The 21,177-nt window shown below is 42.9% G+C and overlaps 1 protein-coding gene across 2 annotated transcripts in view; it reads left to right on the top strand.

Annotated features, from left to right (window-relative positions):
- Positions 1-4,338: 4,338 nt before the first annotated feature.
- The window catches only part of MIB1 (MIB E3 ubiquitin protein ligase 1), an 80,968-nt gene continuing 64,129 nt past the window's right edge, over positions 4,339-21,177 (top strand). The window contains exons 1-4 of one of the 2 annotated variants that reach the window (XM_054058531.1): positions 4,339-4,658; positions 15,357-15,528; positions 19,226-19,355; positions 21,068-21,172. In XM_054058531.1, coding sequence (XP_053914506.1) covers positions 4,430-4,658; positions 15,357-15,528; positions 19,226-19,355; positions 21,068-21,172 — 636 coding nt within the window. In that variant the 5' untranslated portion in view covers positions 4,339-4,429. The remainder of the gene's footprint in view (positions 4,659-15,356; positions 15,529-19,225; positions 19,356-21,067; positions 21,173-21,177) is intronic. The other variant, XM_009563246.2, reaches the window with a different exon arrangement.

Raw genomic sequence — 21,177 nt, 5'->3', positions numbered from 1 at the left:
CTCAGACAAGACAGTCTAGAAAACCTTTGATCAAAGTCTCTATTCATTCCATGCAAATACTTCTATTAAGATTCTTTGCTGGAGCCTGACGTTTTGCAGAACCAAAAGGCCACAAGGCAGAGTGTGGCTCTCAGGAATGGATTAGATGAGCAGGGACATAGACTGGATTAACTCCAAAGTCACGTTTCCTGTGACTCTGAGGGTTGTCTTACCCTCTAGGAGAGTAGCAGGTGCTCTTAAAGAAAACAAAATATGGTCTCCAACAATAACAAGGTGTTTAAAGGGATGTCATTAGGTTACACACAGCACTGAATTCTGCATAAACCAGACCTCTTTCTTTAAGGCCCCAGACTGGATTGCTCCAATTTGGCAGGAAGAAGTAAGGAAGACCATAATCACCAGCTGGAGGATGGCGTGACTCAGCAATGTACGTAATTTTGGGTGGCCAGAAGGGAACCCACTCTGCAGCTCTTTTTATGTGTCCATATTCCTGCACTGAATGTGTATTAGTGTATCTTAGCAGTTACAGGGAAGTATGCCTAAAGCACTGTGGATTCCCATCCTCCAGCTGGTGCTTAAAATGCTCTGTCATGACTACCTGAGGTATTCAAAGCCAGCACTGCCTCACAAGGCAGGCAGCAGTGGTTAATTACAGCAGCACTGGTCAGATAAATAAGGTCTTTGGCAGATAAGCTTTGGTTGCTTCTGCTGCAGCAGTTCAATGCATTACTGCTCTGCCCTGGTGGTCTCCTCACAAAACAGGGATGGCAGAAAAGAATATAGGTCCCATATCTCTGCTGGCTTATGAGTAGGATTATGAGTAGGATAAGTTTGAGAAGGCTTATGAGTAGGATTCCTAGACTGTAGACCCCAAAAGCAAAGAAATGAACCACCACTCCAGTATCAAGGTTTTTAGACATTATTTTTGGATTCCAGATTGGGAGCATGGGGGGCATTGGTTCAGTATCATTTACTTTGTATATTATTTTGTTGTTACTGATTTTCTCCTCCTTTGCTGTCCTGGCACCCTGTGTTTATATCAATCCACTAAATTTACTTTCTTTATTTCCAATTCTCCTCCTCATCCCACTGGTGGAGGCAGGTGGTATCTGGAGGAGTGAATGGGCAGCCACATGGTTCTCTGTTGCCAGCTGGGGCTAAACCATGACGGTAGGAGGGGCAGGGGCTATTGGGATAGAGAGAGCAGGGGTGCTCAAGAGAAGCATTATCCAGAGATAATCAGAGAATCATAGAATGCCAGCATGGAAGGGACCTCAGGAATCACCTGGTATAACCATTTAGGTGATAAATAGATTAAATTAGATGGTTTAGAACCCTGTCAAGCTGAGCCTTAAAAACATCCAGTGTAGGGGAATCTACCACTTCCCAGGGTGATTATTCCAATGTTTAACTGTTCTCATGGTGAAAAGTCTTCTTCTGGGATCCAATTAGAATCTCTCCAGGAGTATCTTATACCCACTACTCCTTGTGTTTTCCATGTGACTCCTTGTAAAAAGGGAGTCTCCATTCTCTTGGTAGACACCCTTCATGTACTGGTACATGGTAATAAGGTCTCCCTTAAGCCTTCTCTACTCAAGGCTGAACAAACCCAGTTCTCTCAGCCTTACGTCATATGTTAGGTTTCATAGTCCTCTGATTATCAAAGAAGCATCTCCAGGATAATATCTGCCCACATGCAGTTCAGCAGGAGACTTTCTGAAGGCCTATAATTTAGAATTTTTTTGAAAAAGAAATATAAGGGATGAACTCTTCTGATTCTCTCCAGGAGAACTAATTCTGATCTCAGACTTTCTTGGGTATCAGGAGGCTGGAGCACTTCCCATATGAAGACAGGCTGAGAGAGTTGGAGTTGTTCAGCCCGGAGAAGAGACTTTATAGCAACCTTCTAGTACTTGAAGGGGCTACAAGAAAGCTGGGGAGGGACTTTTTACAAAGGTTTGTAGGATAGGGCGAGGGGCAATGGTTATAAACTGGAGAGGGGCAGATTTAGACTAGACATAAGGGGGAATTCTTCACAATGAGGGTGGTGAGGCCCTGGCACAGGTTGCCCAGGGAAGTTATGGCTGCCCCATCCCTGGAGGTGTTCAAGGCCAGGTTGGATGGGGCCTTGGGCAGCCTGATCTAGTGGGAGTTGGAATTAGAGGATCTTTAAGGTCCCTTCCGACGCAAACCATTCTATGATTCTGTGATTCTATGATCCTGGCACACATTTCCTGGTTGCAAAAAAATTTTATCCAACCCTATCAAAGAGTAAAACCACAAAAAAGTAGAATGAAGCCGATGGGAACATTATGGCTGTTGACAGACTCTAGCTACATCCTGCAACAGATCAAGAACTCTACAGGATTTCTGGGAAATCCTGTCATGTGTTGTATTTTTAATTTCAATTACATGTTATAAGCTAGTAGAAGCTGCAGGTACCTTCTGCAAAGGGAGAAGCCTCTGCAAGAAAACCCAAATCGCCTGGCAGCTGCCTGCTTTCCTAGGACAGTATTCGTTAGAATTTTGAGTTTTCCACTACAGAAGCAGAAATCGGATGCCGCTTGGGAGTGCCTGTTGTCAGGACAGAATTTCACATTTAAGGCAGCATTCTTTAGCTATAGCATGGGTTAGGAAGGAATGAATTATGTGAGAAATGTGGTGGTAGCCTGGTGGTTACATGTTCGTATTATTCTGCTCCGCTATACATATCGTGAGAAAACTACCCAAGAGAAGTCAGGAAATGATCTCATAGACTCTTCCAGCCATATTAATAACCACAAAGGTGGAAGGAAGCACAAGAAACAGTAAAAATACTCAAGACACACGGTTAGCTCGGCTGCCTTTTATCAACCGTTTCCCTGTTGACTAAGAAAGAGGGACATTCTTTTGTTTGATTCAGACTCGTTTGTCCTTTAAGATGGATGCTTTAAAAAAGTTGACACAGAGCATGATTGGACAAAACCAATCAAAGGAGCATTTCTAAAATGAAGAATCATGTTCTATATAAGATTAGCCCAAACGCGTGTAGTTAAAGGAAATCCTTGAGAGCGTTGAGAGTGCTGATACAGAGAGCAGCTTTAGGGGAACTGCGCTGCAGGAATGTGCTCAAGGCTGGAGTGGGTACATCCTCTGTGAGGGATGCGCCATGGACAGAAGGGCAGGTGGAGCACAGGTTCCCCCCTCTTGCTGACTGCAGTACCTGAAAGCCACGCATGAAAGCTCCTAGGCTACAGAAACGCATCCCCAACAGAGGCGCCTCAACAGCGCCAAACATCAGCCTCCATTCATTGAAATAAAACTTGCGCTGGAGGGGGAGCGCTGAGGGAAGAGGCCAGCCACCAGGCCTGGGGGGGAGCGGGGTGGACGGAAAGCGGAGCAATGCGCCTGCGGAGCTCGCGGAGGCGGGAGGGGGGATAGGCAGGCATTGGGGAAGGCGCATTCGCAGCACTCGCAGGCGGGCGGAGTGGGATAGGCGGGCGCTGATTGAAGAGAGGAGCCGCGGGTCGCGGCACATGCGCAGGGGAGCGCGGGAGGCGGATGCTGATTGGAGGACGAGGCTCGGCGCATGCGTAGAGTGCGGAGGCGGGCTGGAAGGGCGAGGCGGGAGCTGATTGGAGGGGCGGAACAGCGGGGCGCAGCGCATGAGCAGAGTGGGAAGAAGCTGGCGCTGATTGGAGGGCGAGGCGTAGTAGTTGGGCGCTGATTGGTGGGCGGGGCCATAGCGTACAGGCTGCGCGGGGCGGGGAAGGCTGATTGGTGGGCGAGGCCGTGGGGAGGCGGGTGGTGATTGGAGGGCGGGGCGCAGAGAGGCGGCCGCTGATTGGTGGGCGGGGAGCTGCGCATGCGCACCCCAGGGCGGAGGGCAGGCGCTGACTGGAGGGCGGGACCGCGGAGAGGCGGTCGCTGATTGGAGAGCGGAGCGCGGCTCATGCGCAGCGCCGGGGGGGGGGGGCCGGGGCCTCTCTCTCGCTCGCTCAGTCACTCACTCGCTCGCTCGCTCATTGGCGGGCGGCCGCTGATTGGAAATCGGTCGCTGATTGGCGGGCGGGCCGTGGAGCGGAGCATGCGCAGCGCTTGGGGGGCGGGCGCTGCCTGCGCTGCTCGGTCTCCCTGGTGCCGCCGGCGCCGCGGCCACAGTGCCCGGATGTAGCGTCGGGCGGGCGGCGCGGGCCGGGCGGCAGCGCTGTCGATGGGCGCCTAGCGAGGAGGGCAGGAAGGGCAGACAGCGGGGAGGGAGCCGGGCGGAGGCCGCCGCCCCAGGGGCCGCTCCCGCCGCGCCAGCATCGCGCCGCCGCCGCCCCCCCCGCCCCGGCGCCGCCGCCCGGTGCCCGCGCTCCCCGCGCCCCGCCCCGGGGTCCCCGCGCGGTGCCCGCGGCCCCCGCAGCCGCGCCGGGTCCCGGTGCCGTCGCCGCGCGTGGCTGGCGGGATGAGCAGCGCGAGGAACAACCGGGTGATGGTGGAGGGAGTCGGGGCGCGCGTGGTCCGGGGCCCCGACTGGAAGTGGGGGAAGCAGGACGGCGGCGAGGGGCACGTGGGCACCGTGCGCAGCTTCGAGAGCCCCGAGGAGGTGGTGGTGGTCTGGGACAACGGCACCGCCGCCAACTACCGCTGCTCCGGCGCCTACGACCTCCGCATCCTCGACAGCGCGCCCACCGGTGAGCAGGGCGGGGGCCGTCTCATGTTCTTATCCTCTTTTGGGGGTGATTCTCCTCCCTCCTCCCCTCTTGGAGGCGATTCCCTCTCTTCTCCTTTGGGGGTACCTTCCTTTCTTCTCCACCATTTAAAGGATGCCATCCCCCAGGGTCTCCTTGTTTAGCGGGTTGCCCTCCCCGAGTCTTCCCCCTTCGGGGATGCTGTCCCTCCTTTCCCTTTTCAGGTCGCCCTTTGGGTTCTGTTTGTTGCGGGGTGAAAGTCTGCTATCCCACTCCTTTGGCACCACTGCGCGTGAATGGCTGTGTCTATATGGATATGTACGTGCTGACTTGGAATCCTAGAATGCCAGGTTGGAAGGGACTTCAGGTCATCATCTTCTTTGTCCTTGATTATTGAGGAATCTTTGTCTTTACCGTGACCATGGAACAAATCCTGTATGCCTTACTTGGGTGACCCTTGGCAATTCATATAAATTAGGTCTATTCTCTATTACTCTTGGTGTTTGAAGCCACTGTGTTACCTTACTTTTGTGTCGGTTAGCTTTTCCTGACTTCACCAAGTGAAGTCTTCACCTTGTTTTACAAAATGCTGTGGAGGATTTCAGACTCGGAGAATGCCAGGTTGGAAGAGAAAACAAGGATCATTTGGTCCAACCTTTTTACGTGACACATAGTATAAATGAGATGGCCCAGTACCCTGTCAAGCTGAGCCATAGAAGTGTCTGGTGTAGAGGAGTCTATCATTTCCCTGTGGAGATTAATCCAGTGGTTTACTTTTCTCATGGTGAAAAACTTTTGTCTGGAATCCAATCGGAATTTCCCCAGGAGCAACTTATGCTCATTACCTCTTGTCTTTCCATGCATCTCTTCATAAGAAGGGAGTCTCCATCCTATACGCTGGAATACATGTGTAATGTGTGGTTGTGGCGAGAGGAGAAGTTGTTCTGGGATTTCAGGGTGGGGATAGACGAGACAAAAGTGATCTGCCATAGAGGACAGGCTCCCAGTGTGCTGGGCAGTGGAGGGAAGGAACCGAGGATGATGCCTCAGGGTTTTGTTTTAATTTTGACACCCCACCCCCCTTGGATTTATATTTCAGAGCTGTCTCATTAAATAGCGAGAGTCATTGTGAGTCAAGTGTGGGTAGGATTGTGGACAAGAGATGTAGCACCGTTTTGCAGAAGATTGAATTAAGTGGTTAAAATACTGTTTTGTCTTGGGATGTTTTTTACCTCTATTGCCAGACCTGCTGTAAGCCAGCTGAAGTACCAGGAAAAAAGCCCAAGCATTTGTTCATTCTCTTACTAACTTGACTGCTTGATATTTATGCTTTAAACTCAGTCAGTTTGGACAATGGGTTTAGGTCTGTACTGACATTATGTGGCAGTGTTGCGAACACTGCAGGGAAGTCTTCATTTTAGCGCCCGCTTTTATGGTGAAGGCTCAGGAGTAAAATTGTTGTTCAGTTTCATCAGAAATATAGTGATGTAAATCTAGGGCTGGGCAGAATTGCCTCGATAATGAGGTGGTTGTACTAATTTGTTGGGGTACTTGGATGTTCTGTGTTTGTAATGCATCTTTCATTTAGAATACAGTGGAAATGGGAAACCATCTTTGAGCCTGCTACCTATAGTGTTACAGAAAGGAAAACTATAGCAGTGAATTGAAGCTAGCAGACTTTTGAAGAGATAGCAAAATGGAATTCATTCTAATTAATTAAAAAGTGGCTGAGAAAAGATGGTGAGTCTTTGAGATGGATTTAATTTTTCTGTGTCTGGGTACCTTCCTCTCTCCTTGCTTCGTGGTTGCTCTTCTGTTCTTTTGGAGGGTAGATGCTAGTAAAGGGAGCTGAATTAAAAGCTTTTTGAAATGGACCTTGGAACATGAAGTTAAAAGTTGAGTTTCAAGTTGCTGCTCTTTGTCTTGCAGGTGTTTATACTTTGAAACTTTACCTGCATTTGATGTCCTGTAGAAACCAGTGGGACTGCTTCTGCTTAAACCTGAAGTGTATGCATAAACATTGAATGTAAGCCTTGAATGATCATTATTCTGGCTCTGCTTGGTGTGTTTCCAAGTTGACAGTATCCTCTTAACTGCATCTGGAAACCTACACTTAATACTCGGTTTTAAGTCCCTTTTTTGTTGTTGTTTGTTTTCCTGCTTTATTCCTTCTAATTTTCAGTTATGTTTATACTCTTGTATTAGAAATTTAATTGCTGCTTCAGATAGGACTGTATATATTGCTTTGCAAAAACACTTGTAAGCATTGCTGTTCTTGGGCGTCACAGAATTTCTCTTCTTGAGGTGTTTGGTCAATGCATGCATCGTCTGCATGGAACTGCTGCAAGGAAGTACCCAGGGTTGCTTTTTTTCTTTTTTTTGCCAGAGGGAATTACTTTTGAGGTCACAGTTCCTTAGAGATAGGAAAGTAGAAGCAGCAAAGAGGCCAAGTTAATGGTATTAAGATGTTTTTAATGTGGACTGAAATCCTGTTTTTACTACTGATTCACTGTGTTCCTGGGCAAATCACTTCCCTTCCTCAGTTTTCCACCTTTTTGTAATGACTTATTTTTCTCCATGGTAGTGACTATTCGTTGTTGAGAATAAAGGGATTCTGACCTTGGGTAATAGTTTGATACAACCTCTAGGGGCATTTATTATGTAAATAGTGATGGGAAAAGCGGGATTAGATGGCAGGAATTTTTAACTGTAGTAGTAATAATGATACTGTTGAGCAAAGAAACAATATAAAATATGGACGGCTTTTGTTTTGATGATACTTAGCACAGTGGTTTTTGTAGTTTAAAACAAAAAATTCTCCAGTTCATAAATGTACAGTCACAACATAATTGTAAGTTTACAGCGAGAATACAGCAGTAGAAAGGAAATGATGAGGTTATTTATTGCTGGGAGTTTTTTATTAGGTGTTCAAACCCAACCTTGGTTATAAGTCCTTGAAAGTGGTGCTTGCAGCCAGAGTCACTGCTTTGAGTCTGAGACTGGGGCAGCCAGAAACAGCAGCAATGCCTCAGGAATGCATTGTGTTAATGAAGTAATGTTTAAAGTGTTCTATTTAAAAAAAAGAAACCTGGGTTTGATAGATGTGTGTATATGCCTATCTTTCATGCCAAAACAATGTTTCAAAGACTTAATGATGCTCTGTTCTTGTATTTTAATGGCTGTAGGCGATTACCAGCGTGGCAAGAGTGTGTTAATTTTTTATAAATCTTAAATGGCCTTAGTACTAGGATGGTGGTCTTTAAAATAAAATTACAATGACGATGTGCATGAAGTATCTCCTGTAAACTGATTGCTCCAGATGGAGTCATCTGGATAATAAGCGGTTTGGGATGTGCAGTTTTGTTTTGGTTTTCAATTATGTCTACCAAGCTGGCTGTGTGAGCTGCATATCAGTGTGGGATTTACATTAAGCAGCATTTCTTTATTAAGCAAGACAGCAGTTGAGAGGAATTGGTAAGCTAAGGATCTGAAAATAAAGGAAATTTCATTTGGGAGAAAGGAAAGTTCGGTTAAATCCTGGGTAGTGGGCTCCTAAACAGAGTGAGTGGTGGGGTGCAATACAGTAGCAGAGCAGTGTGGTTGCTCAATTACTTCCAAATAAATTTCAGTCTTTCTGTAAAGTAGCCTTTTGCCAGGATCTGGGAGTCTTGACAGTTCCCTTTTTCTGGTGCTCTTGTGGAACAGAAGCAGAAAGGAGTAGTTTTGAGAGTTCCTGGACAGAAGTTGGAAGTATAGAAGCCTAAACTTTATATTTAGAAGAGAAGGCAGCCTTTTGCCAAAAGTAAATCCTATACAGTAGCATATTCATAGGGAGCACTCCTGGCTGTTTTAACGTAATACTCACGATCATTATAGAAGCTTTCTATGTTTATTCTTTCTGAAGATTTGCTTTCTACAAAGCTTAGGCAGAAATTAATTTGTCATCCGTTTCCTCTTTCATATGGTTGGTTCGAAGTAACAATGTTATTTTCCTGCTTAAAATATTTACCCAGTTCTGCTTGAATAAGGGGAGGTGGCGGAGGGGCTGGGGTCAGGAAATGGAATCTTGATGTGGAATTATCCTGTAGCTAGAGCAGACATCTGTGCGGCATGGAAAGCTCCGTGTGCTGTGTTTTAATAGTGAAAATTTAGGTGTTATCTGTTGGAGAGCTGAGTTCCTTTTTGTACTTGTATTAATAATTTTCTGTAACCTAAAGAGTTGCTTAAATCATCATGAAGTCACATATACCTTTTCAAAGTTAGACCACCTTGGATGATTTATCCTGTGTGTGTATGTTCCTGCTTTTAGCTCATCAAGTGGAATTTAAGGCAAATTATCTTAGTCAAGATTTTCTTTTAGTGGCTATTTGTAAATGCTTGTAGAACACTTCACAAGTTAAAAAAACCCTGATGGCTTCATGAACAGTGGTACTTGGGAAGCCTGTTTTTTTTGGTTTTTTCTTTAATCAACATGTCCTTTGTTCTTCCTGCCCTTCCCCCATGTCTCCTACACAATAATCCTCTCCCTCCTCATGTATCTTGTGATACCTTCACCAGATAGGACACAGGCTTTGGCAAGTCTGGTGTCTCTTGAATAGAATAATTGGTCAGCTGGCTGCTGCCAGACAGGGTAATTAATAGATCATTTTGTGGGGAGACTGGTTTGATTTTTCATACAATTTGTTGGAATCTGGTTAATCTGTAAGAATTCTTTGTTTTCAGTTTGCATGGAGTCTGTCTGTAGCGTAAAAATTATCTGGAGTGGGAGAATGGGTAGAGCAAAATATTGCTAGTGCTTTTTAAATTGGGGCCTAAATGAATCAGTTTTCTAAGTACTTTATGATATCTCTTGCCTGATAGTAGGATTATTATTATAATATGAAAGGATTTTGGCCTGTTGGCATTTTGTAGAGAATGAGTTCATTGGAAAACAGATTTTGTTAGTTTTTAGAAGTAATTGGAATCACTGCTGACTTCAGCTGTGCTTAACAGTAAGTGGTATGGATTGCCCTTGTACATCTCATTTTACTGTTAAAATGTTCTTCTGTTGGACAGTTGTAGGTTGCCACCTTTTGAAGTTTTCTTTAATGCAAAAAAGGTATTTGTTACTGACTCAAATAGCAATTTGAACAACAACGCCTCTATTTCTTTTCACGGCTTTAACAGTGAGCATAGGTTTTAAAAACTTATATGCAAAGACTGTAAAATTGACGTGTAAATAAGTGGCAGTGGAGGAACGATGGGTTAAGTAACCCAGGGAAGGTTTGGGAATAGATGACAAGTGAAAATAACTGTGGCATGGACGTAAAGGTACGAAACGAATATGAAATGCAAATAGTAAAATCATTAATGACAGGGAGGTCAGGAATAATGGATATCAAATCGTACTAAGGTTGGAGGGACATTAGGAAATGGCAGCTATTTAAAAGTAAATAGTCTGGGTGAAAATACCCTTCTCCTTACCTGGGTTCGTTTGCTTTTTTCAGTGCAGTATGGAGTATGGTACATAACCTCTTTCATTTTGAATAGCCTAGTCCTAGGAAATGATGAATATTTAGAAGTTTAGTTTTTGCATTATCTCATTTTAGAGAGCTAGAGTGCTGTTCACGTTCACAGATGGCCAGCTGCAGAGCTAGTGTCTGAATCTTGAAGTTTTTATGGCACTTTAGTGTATCACATTTGTTTAATTAAGGCATTCTTTTCTAATATAAACTTTATAAAATTTAGTTCTCAGCGTTTCTTAGAGAGCGGAAGTGGTTTACGTGACAGATACAGGTTGCATTTGGTCAGGATTTTAGTTTGGCTCCAGAGCCTACACTTCACTCAGAGTACAGTGCTTTGATTTACATCATGGGGTAGTTCTGGAGCACACAAACCAGTTTGCATTTTGGTGACAATAAATTGAAAGATAAGATCTCAGTGCTGATGAGCATTCAGTCCACTGTGCTAGAGCAGAGCTAGCCTGAAATATTAGAAAGAACATCTCGTTCCCTACCCCCCAAACGTGTGTAGTGCCAACAGCAAGTCCTCAGTACCAAACGTTGAGTAGATGCTGATGAGTAGATGGAGACCATGATGCAGGTTGTCTCCTTGCAGCCTATGGAGGGCCACAGTGGAGCAGGTATCCACACTGCAGCTTGTGGAGGACCTTGTGCTGGAGCAAGTGAATATGTTCTGAAGGAAGCTGCAGCCCTTGGAGAGCCTGTGCTTTGAGCAGTGTTTTCCTGAAGGACTGCAGTCTGTGCAGAGGACCCTACTGGAGGAGGAAAAAAGCGTGAGGAGTTGTTACAGACTGACTAACTCCTCCCTCCCTATCTTCACTGAAAGGTTTGTCAAGCGCTGGAACAGGCTGCCCAGGAAAGTGGTTGAGTCACCTTTCCTGGATTTATTTAAAAGATGTGCAGACACGATGCTTAGCGACGTGGTTTATCGGTGGACTTGGTAGTGTGAGGTTCATGGTTCGACTTGATCTTAACGGTCTTTTCCAACCAAAACGATTATGTTTCTGTCTCCCCGGGGAGAAACAAGAAGGTAGAGGAGTTGGGAATGAAGGAGTGAAGTTGAGTCTAGGAAGGGAGGGGGAGTCTAAGGAGAAGGTGTTTTGGTTTTTTATCTTTCTCACCGTCTTTTTTTTTTTTTTAACTAGCAATAAATTTAGTTTTCCCCAAGTCAAGTCTGCTCTGCCTGCGATGGTAATTGGTAAGTGATCTCACTTGTATCTTGACCTACAGGCATTCTAATTTTGTTTTCTCTCTCTGTCCTGTTAAAGAGGGGGAGTGAGAAAGTTTCTGGGTGGGAGTCTGGCAGCCAGCCAAGGTCAACCCACTGCACTCACATACCTGCAATATCCAGTTCAACTTAAAAAAGAAATTCTTTCAACCTTCTTTAAAACATACTATTGCTTTAAATACTTCATTTTGTTTGTGTGATGAATAAGTTTTGCTATCACATTTAGCAATCTACTAGTAGTAGCCTGTTTTAGCACTTCATCTGCTAAAAAAAGATGCTAAAACTTTTAGTCCACCGGCACCAAAGGAATACAAATCTACCTCTCCCTCCACACCTCTAGTGCAGTGGTTAAACATTCTGTAACATGATTACTTGCCTGCTCCTGCCCTGCAATGTGGTGTTTGTCATGCCAGCAGTTTTGTGCAGCACCACAAAGAACAGGATTGGGAAACCAAGCCAGCTGAATATTTTTCCTCCCGGCTGTTTTTCAGCTGGGTAAGTTTTTTGATCCAGTTTACAGCTCAAGTCTGCAAAAACCTTTTCTCTGGCGTAGTGGAAAGTATGGAGCAGCATGGTCAGGTGAGGCGTGCACTGAAGTGGATGTTGCTTCTGGAATTGTCAGGGAGCGGATGAAGAAAAGGTCTGTCAGGGTGGTGTTCAGGGGTCCATGAGATAGAGATATGGCTATTAATCGGAGACTTCAGCTATAAATATGCACTGTTCTCTTTTAAGTCCCAGGCACTATGGTCAGTGAATGGCTTTTGAGCCAGATGTCTCTGTAAGTTTTTTTCCCTTGAACTTTCCTAAGGAAGTTTTTCTGAGGTTTTCCACTGCAGCTTTTGCCTCGCTGGCTAGAAATGTTTAGTCTTTTAGTTAAGTTTACTGTGAAATGACCTAGTTCTGTGTTACATGACTTCTGATTAAACCTCTTGTGTTCTCTTTCCTGTTGCTTGGACAAACTGAAGAATCCTGCAGTGCCCCATTCCGTGGTCCTTTTGCATCCAGAATAAATGTGATCCTTGGCAAACTGTCTTTCCTGAAGTTCAGCAACCATGACAAAAATTCCATAGATGTGCAACTTCTCTGGTTTTATGTGAAATACCAATGTAGCAATTAAGTTTTAAAAGTACACAAATCACACTCCTCAACCCCAAGTGCTGTAACAAGTTAGACTTTTTAAGCAAGGCAACAAAACAGTAGCAGGTTATTAGAGTCCTTGTAATACTCTTAAAGACTACCAAAAAAGTAGTAAAATGGTTCAGTACAATTTGTAGCAGTGAGGCAGCCACCTCAAGATCATAGCTAATCCTGTCGATGAGTGCTACAGGTAATCAACAGATACCAGACGTCAAAGTCTCGGTGTTCATACCAAGAATGATGCTGAACTTCCATGGTGGGAATAAGATCATTGATGGAGTTGTTTGTCTGGGGAAAATATCTGGGTGATTTCCAAGTTCTTGTTCTGTAGAAAAATAGCATTTTTAGTCGTTACCAGGCAGCAAAATAATTTTTAAGTGTAGGAGGTTAGTTAAAAAGAATGATTGTGGTACACGAGGTTGCCTGGCAGTTGGAGTTGGCAAATAATGTTATAGGTATAGGACTTGTCTATGCCAGACCTTCAAACTTTCAGCACAGACTTTGTGGTCAAGGCATGGATGCCTCCTTAGTCATGGACCACTCCAGCAATTAATAATGACCGTTCGGTATAGTGTTAGCATTTCCAGGGTTTTTCTTGTCACTGAAGACTACCTTTGGCTGCCTGGCAGAGATACTCAGATCTCTGTGGTGCTGCGTGCAATCTTTGCTCCAAACATGTTGCCTTTTCTAGCTTTAACTAAATATTTATTCCAGTGTTCAGGAAAATTTTTAAAATCTTCCTAAATACATTTGTTATCGAGATTGGAAGAGCATGGAGGCAGATGCCTCCTTGGTTAGAAATGATACACGAGGTGGTTTTGCTGGCATTCAGAGGGACCTTGGCAGATAGGAGAAATGGGCCAACAGGAATCTCATATAATTCAACAAAGGGGAAGTCCAAGTCCTGCACCTGAGGAGGAGTAACGCCTGCACCAGTACAAGCTGGAGATGACTGGCTGGAAAGCAGCTTTGTGAAAAAGGACCTGGGGATCTTGGTAGACAATCAAGTGAACGTGAGCCAACAATGTGCTCTTGTGGCAAGGAAGGCCAGTGGTATCCCAGGCTGCATTCAGAAAAATGATGTGAGCAGGTCGAGGGAGGTGATCTTTCCCCTCTACTCAGTACTGGTGAGGCCACCCCTTGGGGATACTGGGTCCAGTTCTCTCAACGTGCGAGAGACATGGGCATACCAAGTGTGTCGAGTGAAGGGCTGCAGAAGTGTTTTAAGGGATCTTAGGGCATGTGGTACGAGGAGAGGCCTGGAGATCTGATGGTATTTAGCCTGGAGAAGAAAAGGCTCGGGTATCTTAAGAGTGTATGTAAATACCAGATGTGGAGGTTGTAAAGAGAGTGGACCCAGGCTGTGTAGTCACAGGATAAGAGGGAATGGGCACAAACTGAAGTACAGGAACTTCCTTAAGCATAAGAAGAAACATTTTTGCTATAGGAGTGATTGAGCACTGGAGCAGACTGTCAAGAGGTTGTGGAGTCTATCCTTAGTGGTTCTCAAACCCTGACTGGGTATGGTCTTGGGCACAGCTGTACTCTACGCTCCTTTGAGCAGTGGTGGTTGGAGTAGAAAATCTCCAGAGGCTACTTCCAACCTTGGCTGTTACATGATTCTGTGAAATGGTGAGGCAAGAAGGCATTTCCTTCAGTTTTGCCACTTCACTGCAGGTGGCTCAGCTGTTGAATACAAGTGGCTAATAGATACATAGTGAATTTGGCAGTCATTTCCAAAAGCATCCCTTCTGGAAGAGATAAAAACTGTTCTTTTTTCCTCACAAATTTAAGTCTGATCTGGGGTTTTTTGGCTTTACTTTTTTTTTAAGGGTGTGACTGGGAAAATTCTGTGTTATTCCAGCTTTGTAGTGCTCATTTTTATCTTGTGCTACAGACTGAATGCCAAGTGCTTCTCTCTTCAGTTGCTCAATTCTTTCCAAGCAGCAGAATTTGATTTTTTTTTTTAAATAAACTTGTGGCTGTTCACTGTATTCAGAGTGCATGGATGGAAACTGTCTGTGAGCAATCACTTTCACTCTGCTGTAACTTGGCAAAGCTGTAGGAGTGAGTAGTCTTGAAGTCAATTTTAGTGGAAGACGGGGTGGAGCACATGCTGGTGGGTTACATCTGGTCTGTCTTTGGCGTATCTTTTCAAAAGATCCCAACATACAAAGTAGTAAAACACTTCAAAAATGGTAACAGATTTTCTTGAAGTAAACGGCATCTATCCAAGAAAGTTTAATTTTTTCTTATATAAGGAAAAAGAGAGATAAGCACTTGTCTTTTCCACTGTATCAAGTACGTACGTCAGCCCAATGGTTTCCGAACTGTCATGCACAGTTGGAACAGGGTAGCCTTTGTGGTATAAGGTGCGTTGCTAGTCTTAATCCAGAGATAAAATTCTAGATCGCCTGTATATTTTGATATGCACTTTTCTGACCTTTTAACTTGTAGTTAAATGATTTCTCCTGTTCTTTCTGTGATTTGTATAGCAAAAAAAATAAACATAGCTTTCTCAGTTTTTGTGCCAAGAAAAGAGAACATTTTGGGAACAAACTGACAACTGCAGATATGAGTCAGAGTCCATTATCTGTTTCTCTCAGTCATATAGAATGGTTTGTGTTGGAAGGAACCTTAAAGATCATCCAGTTCCAACCCCCTGCCATGGGCAGGGACACCTCCCACCAGACCAGGTTGTTCAGGGCCTGGAAGGGTATCACTAGTAGCTTTTCTGTATAGCTTCAAATTACAATGGTGTGCAACAGAAATATCTGTAATGATGTAGCAAAGTTGTTTGTCTTCTTTTTTTTTTTTTTTTTCCCCTTATCACAGGTATTAAGCACGATGGGACTATGTGTGATACTTGTCGACAGCAACCAATCATTGGCATCCGGTGGAAGTGTGCTGAATGCACAAATTATGACTTATGCACGGTCTGCTATCATGGGGACAAACATCACTTGAGGCATCGTTTTTACAGAATTACCACACCAGGAAGTGAAAGGTAAAACATAGTTTTTTCCCCGTGAAATTATTTGAGTGGTTAATTGTGGCTAACTTTTAAACTGCAAATTTAGTTACTGAAATTTGGATTAAGTAGGGTGGTGGCTCAAGGTGTAGATTGTGTTACTGATTCTGCCTCTTTGTGAGGGATGGTACCTAGGGCAGATGTTTGGAGCTTGGAAGATGTGAACATTTTAGAAAGAACAGAGTAGAAAAAAAAGGCTAGGATATGATTATTCATTTTTTTTTACCTCAATACAGTCATTGTAGTTCTTGTGTTGTATACCAGCTTTAAAACAAAGGCAATTATCTTTACATAATGTATAATCACAAAATGATTTGTGAATGAATTCCTGGATGTTAGTTTAATTAGTTTCAAAACTACAGTAGACAAATTGTGGGAAAATATCTTCATTGTGGGCAATGAAAAACAGTGATCTGAAGACAAAGCATATGACTTCTTTGCTCTGAAGGTTTGTTCTACTCTTGCCTTGGTTTTCATATTCTTTTTTAAGCAGCTATTATTGTCTCCAAGTGAAGAACTCTGAAGAAAATTGACACTTAGTGTATTTTTGCATAACTTTTGTGTTTAGAGAGTCATAGAATGGTTTAGGTTGGAAGGGACCTTAAAGACCATCCAGTTCCACCCCCATGCCATAGGCAGGGTTACCTCCACCCAGACCAGGCTGCTCAAGGCCCCATCCAACCTGGCCTTCAACACCTCCAGGAAGGGCACATCCACAACTCCCCATGGCAACCTGTGCCAGTGTTTGACCACCCTCATTGTGAAGAATTTCTTCCTAATGTGTAATTTAAATCTTCCACCTTCCAATTTAAAGCCATTCCCATTCATTCTGTCACTCCATGCCCTTGTAAAACGTCCTTCCCCAGCTTTCCTTTAGTCCCCTTGAGCTACTGGAAGAACTCTGTAGGGTCTCCCAGGAGCCTTCTCTTCTCCAGGCTGAACAACCCCAACTCTCTCAGCCTGTCCTCATAGCAGAGTCACTCCAGCCCTCTGATCATCTTTGTGGCTTCCTCTGGACCTTTCCCAACAGTTCCATATCCTTTTATTGGGGATTCCTGAACTGGACACGGTACTCCACAAGAGTGGAGCAGTGACCTTTAAATAAATTGTTTAAATCCACAGCCCTTCTCTGTAATGGTTTGTCTACTGGTTAAGTGAGAACAGTGGTATTTGCCTATTAATAAATACTTGGAAAGCTACAGAAAAGCATTTTGTGTAAAGGCTACTTTCTCTGATGTCACCTCTGTGATAAATCTCCAGAATGGTCTTTCATTCAGTCAATGGAAGTTTTTTTGTTGGATATAGTACTCTGTTAAATGTGATGTATGTAAGACAGCATTTATTTCCTCTACTTGGATAAGTAAGGTGTACAAATATGTTGTGATTCACTGTGTGCTTATCAGCGTTTTTATCATTAAGGGAAGCGGGTAGAGCACACAAACTTTCTCCTATCATGTCTTGTAGGGACTTTGTTTTCTCAAATGTTTGCCTTGTGGGTCAAATGCCCAGGTCAATGGATAAATTGGAAAGTAACTTCTGTTTTTCTGAAATTAGTGCCAGTAGATCTGGGTACCAAATAGACATCATAAGCTCAGTTACAATATCCCAATGCAGAAGAGGGCTTAGAAGTTGAATGAAGGAATAGAAAGTGCTGGCTTAGTGTGATTAAGAGAGAGCAGTTAACAAAATGCAAATCTTTTTTCCCATTTTTTTCTTTTTTTAAAAAAACTCTCTCATTGTTTCTGAGAATGCTTGAGACTTTTTTTTTTATTGAGTTTCCTTTGATGTTTTGAGTGGTCTGTTCTGGTGCATAAAGCATAGAATCATAGAATCACTAGGTTGGAAAGGACCCACTGGATCATCGAGTCCAGCTCTTCCTAACAATCCCTAAACCATGCCCATCAGCACCTCATCCATCCGTCCCTTGAACACCTCCAGGGAAGGTGACTCAGCCCCCTCCCTGGGCAGCCTCTGCCAGTGCCCAATGACCTTTAATAATAAGCAATAAGGTCTCCCCTCAGCCTCCTCTTCTCCAGGCTAAACAACCCCAGTTCTCTCAGCCACTCCTCTTAAGACTTGTTTTCCAGCCCCCTCACCAGCTTCGTTGCTCCTAGGTTTTGGTTTTGGAGACGTGTAGTACGCAATGTATAGAATTTCAGGAAATCTTTTGCTTCTTGTCACTTTCTCTCTTTCTTTGTTTACTCCCATTGAGTTCTGTACTTCATCTCTTATCTAGAAAGCAGCTTCATCACCATGGAGCTGTTTCTGTTGGATCAAATTTCGTACCACTGCTTTGCCCTCTTCTCCTCCCTCAGTTAAATTTAATTAAATTTTCTCAGGTAATTGGGATATCAATTGATTAATTAATTATGATGTCTCAGTTACTTGAGGAAAATTGATTAAATGTAGCTGAGGAAGGAGAAGAGGGCAAAGCAGTGGTATGGAATTTGAGGGATATCAGGAAAAATGGCAAGAGGCATCTGAGGAAATTTGCACGAAGAAAAGCATAAGCTCTGTCTGTTTTATTCTTGAGTCTAGGGTATCATATGGACTGCACACCCAAGTAATGCGTGCTGGTGTTCTGTCTGTTTCGTAGGTGTTACAGTTTTTCATACCAGCATTAAAAAAGCTCTATCTTTGTGTTTTCTATCACTCCTTCATGTTATTTTGGTAAAGATGGCTAATATTTTCATGTGCTCTTCGCATTGATTCTAACAGTTTAACTTTTTGCTTGTCTGCCATCTTCTGGATGTTAAAACGTTTAGCAGGGAGGGTTGATGCACTTTCTGAAGAGGTGTGGAAACATACAGAATTTCAGCTGAAAAATCCTTTTGCTTGGCAACATTTTCCTGACATTAAGTGGGAAACCTACTTGTGTGCAAACTGATGGCTTTGAGATGACCGAAAAGGCAGGAAAGTGTTTAGAATAGTTTAGGTTGGAACAGATCTTTAAGATCATCCAGCCCAACCATAAACCTCACGTTGCCAAGTTCACCAGTAAACTGTCTCTAAGCACTAATTTTATTTTTATCCCTTTGTTTCTAATTGTAGTTTAAATACTCGTGAACTGTTCTGTTTGGGCTTATCTACTTCAGTTCTGTTGAAGTCTGAAGGAAAGAAGAGATTTAATTTAGAAAAATAACATATTTAGAAAAATAACATACTGTGACTGAAAAAATGGATGCTGATGTATTGAATTAAATTTCCCAAGATACACTTCTAAGAAGTAGGTAGAAAATACACTGAGACATGGAGGGCAGTTGTGGGACAGTAGCATTGGCCCAGGGTGCATCTAAAAAACTGAAATGTGTTGTTTATATGACTTTGTATGTTTCTTTGATTATTTTGGTAGTATGAGTACAAATCTATACACAAGTGGTTACAAGATTATTGCTGGTAGTAGGAAGTTTGGAGAAGAAATTATCATTAGCATTAAAAACTAAGTATAAACATATAATAATTGGATCTAGGATGGATCTAGGAAGATCATGGGGTTGTAATCTTGCGTGTTGCTGTTTGAGATGAGAATTGAATGGCTGTGATTCACGCACTGAGAACTGCGTTTGTGGGGTTCTTTTTGATTCAAGATGCTCCCCTTTTCTTCCCATCCCCAGAGATTCATTTTGGACTTTATTATCTTGACACCTGTGGGTTCTTCTTTTAATAACTTCAGGGTGTTGTTGGAGTCTCGCCGTAAATCAAAGAAAATTACAGCAAGAGGAATCTTTGCAGGTGCCAGGGTGGTGCGAGGAGTTGACTGGCAATGGGAAGATCAAGATGGTGGCAATGGACGTAGAGGAAAGGTAAAAGTAAAAGTGGCTTAAGTAAGAAGGTGTGTTTCAGCATGCTCATGTCATGGCTGCAGTAATTTCTAATTGTAGAGTAAAAATATCATCGTAAAAGTTACTATTTTAATTTTCTGGACATTTCTTATTTTGTACTGTTGAAGCATTTAGAAAGAGGGCAGGATTTACTATGATCCGTTTTTTTAAGTTTACAATACCAGCACAAAATTTTTAAAGCTACTAGATTTTTGTCTTGTAATAACATTAAGATCTTGAATGTATTTCAGCATTGCTAGAGAGTTGCTCTGAAAATAGAGCTCTCAAGTATAGCCCTTTCTGTTCATCCCTGTGTTCTGTGGTCTCAGTGCTTATCGGTCGCCACTCTTGTGTTTCTCTTGCTTTTGGTTTTCAGTGCTTGGACCCTGGATTTGTTTCTTTTCATCTAATAATTATAGGGACTTTTCCAGTTTGAAATGAAAAACTATGCTAGTGTTGCATATGTGTATTATATTACTGCCTTAGTGCATTATATGAGTGGTTTTGATACGGTTGTATAAGAAATATTTGGATTAATTGAAAAATGCATGGAATGATAAGTTAGTAAACAAACCATTGCAGATTTTCTGTTTACATTTACCTTGAGAGTTAATGAAGGTTTGCTCTAAGTATAAATATACAGCAGGGAGTGTAAAATATAGTATGACTTTTATCACCAAATACAAGTTATTCTAGAAGGAGAATTGGATGCCTTTACATCTTGGTGAACTGGTGGTTTTCATTGTATTTATTTTTAGTATGCTTATGCAGCATTAAAAAGAAACAGAAAATTTCCCGAGTAAGACATTTAGGCTGTTTTATATCCTGCGGAAGCTGTAGGGCTTTTGAGGATTTCATTTTGGATTTTACTGTGAGGAAATAATAAATTCATGTCTCTTAAAGCAAGGGATATTCAGATGCGGCTTTGTTCATCATGTTTGTCTACCCCTTGCTGTGAATTGGGTAAGATATCTTGAAATCTCTGAAATTTTTTAGAGAGTCTTATCCTGCATTGCCTGCTTTATGTACTAAACTTGAATTGATGGGGTTATTTGCAAGCTGAAAATATGTATAAATGCATATAAATGTTTTTAATGAGGAAAAACAGATGGTAGGTAGCAGCTTTTAAATAAACGCAAATTAAAATGAGGACAATTTCTGGAAATTTATTCTTTTGATGCATTTTGGTGCATGGCCTCATGACTTTAGAAATGTCAGGGAAAGTTCTTTTCACTCTCCTTCTTTTGTACTGTTGTTAACCAGATTGACTCTGGAAATAAAACTTTGTCTCCTACCATAGTGAACCACCAGCAGGCTGATGCAAGTTAAACCAGACAAATAGAAGCAATTAAAATAGTTTTCATCCTGTTTTCCTTAGTTGAATGCTTGTTCTAACAGGATTGTCAAAGCATCATAACTGAATTTTTTACACTTCATAGTATGCTTTTTAATTACATTGTTAGATTTCCAACCAATATGCAAAAGGAAAATAAGCCTACTAAGTATATATTCAGGCTGCCGTCTTGTGGGAACACTTCTGTCAAGCAGAAAATGGCTTCAGAATGAATTCTCTTAAATTCAGTAAAAATGCTGCATTCCGAATTTTTCTGAAGGGATGAATAAGGTTTTAAGTTCAAATTGCGCCTCTAAGTCTTTGTGGTAGAAACAGTTTTCTTATTTTTATAACTGAATAGGTAACTGAAATCCAAGACTGGAGCGCGTCAAGTCCACATAGCGCAGCATATGTTCTTTGGGACAATGGTGCTAAGAACCTTTACAGAGTTGGCTTTGAGGGCATGGTAAG

This window comes from Cuculus canorus, chromosome 2 (assembly GCF_017976375.1).
Source record: "Cuculus canorus isolate bCucCan1 chromosome 2, bCucCan1.pri, whole genome shotgun sequence".
NCBI lineage: Eukaryota > Metazoa > Chordata > Aves > Cuculiformes > Cuculidae > Cuculus > Cuculus canorus.
This window is presented reverse-complemented; position numbering and strand designations above follow the sequence as displayed.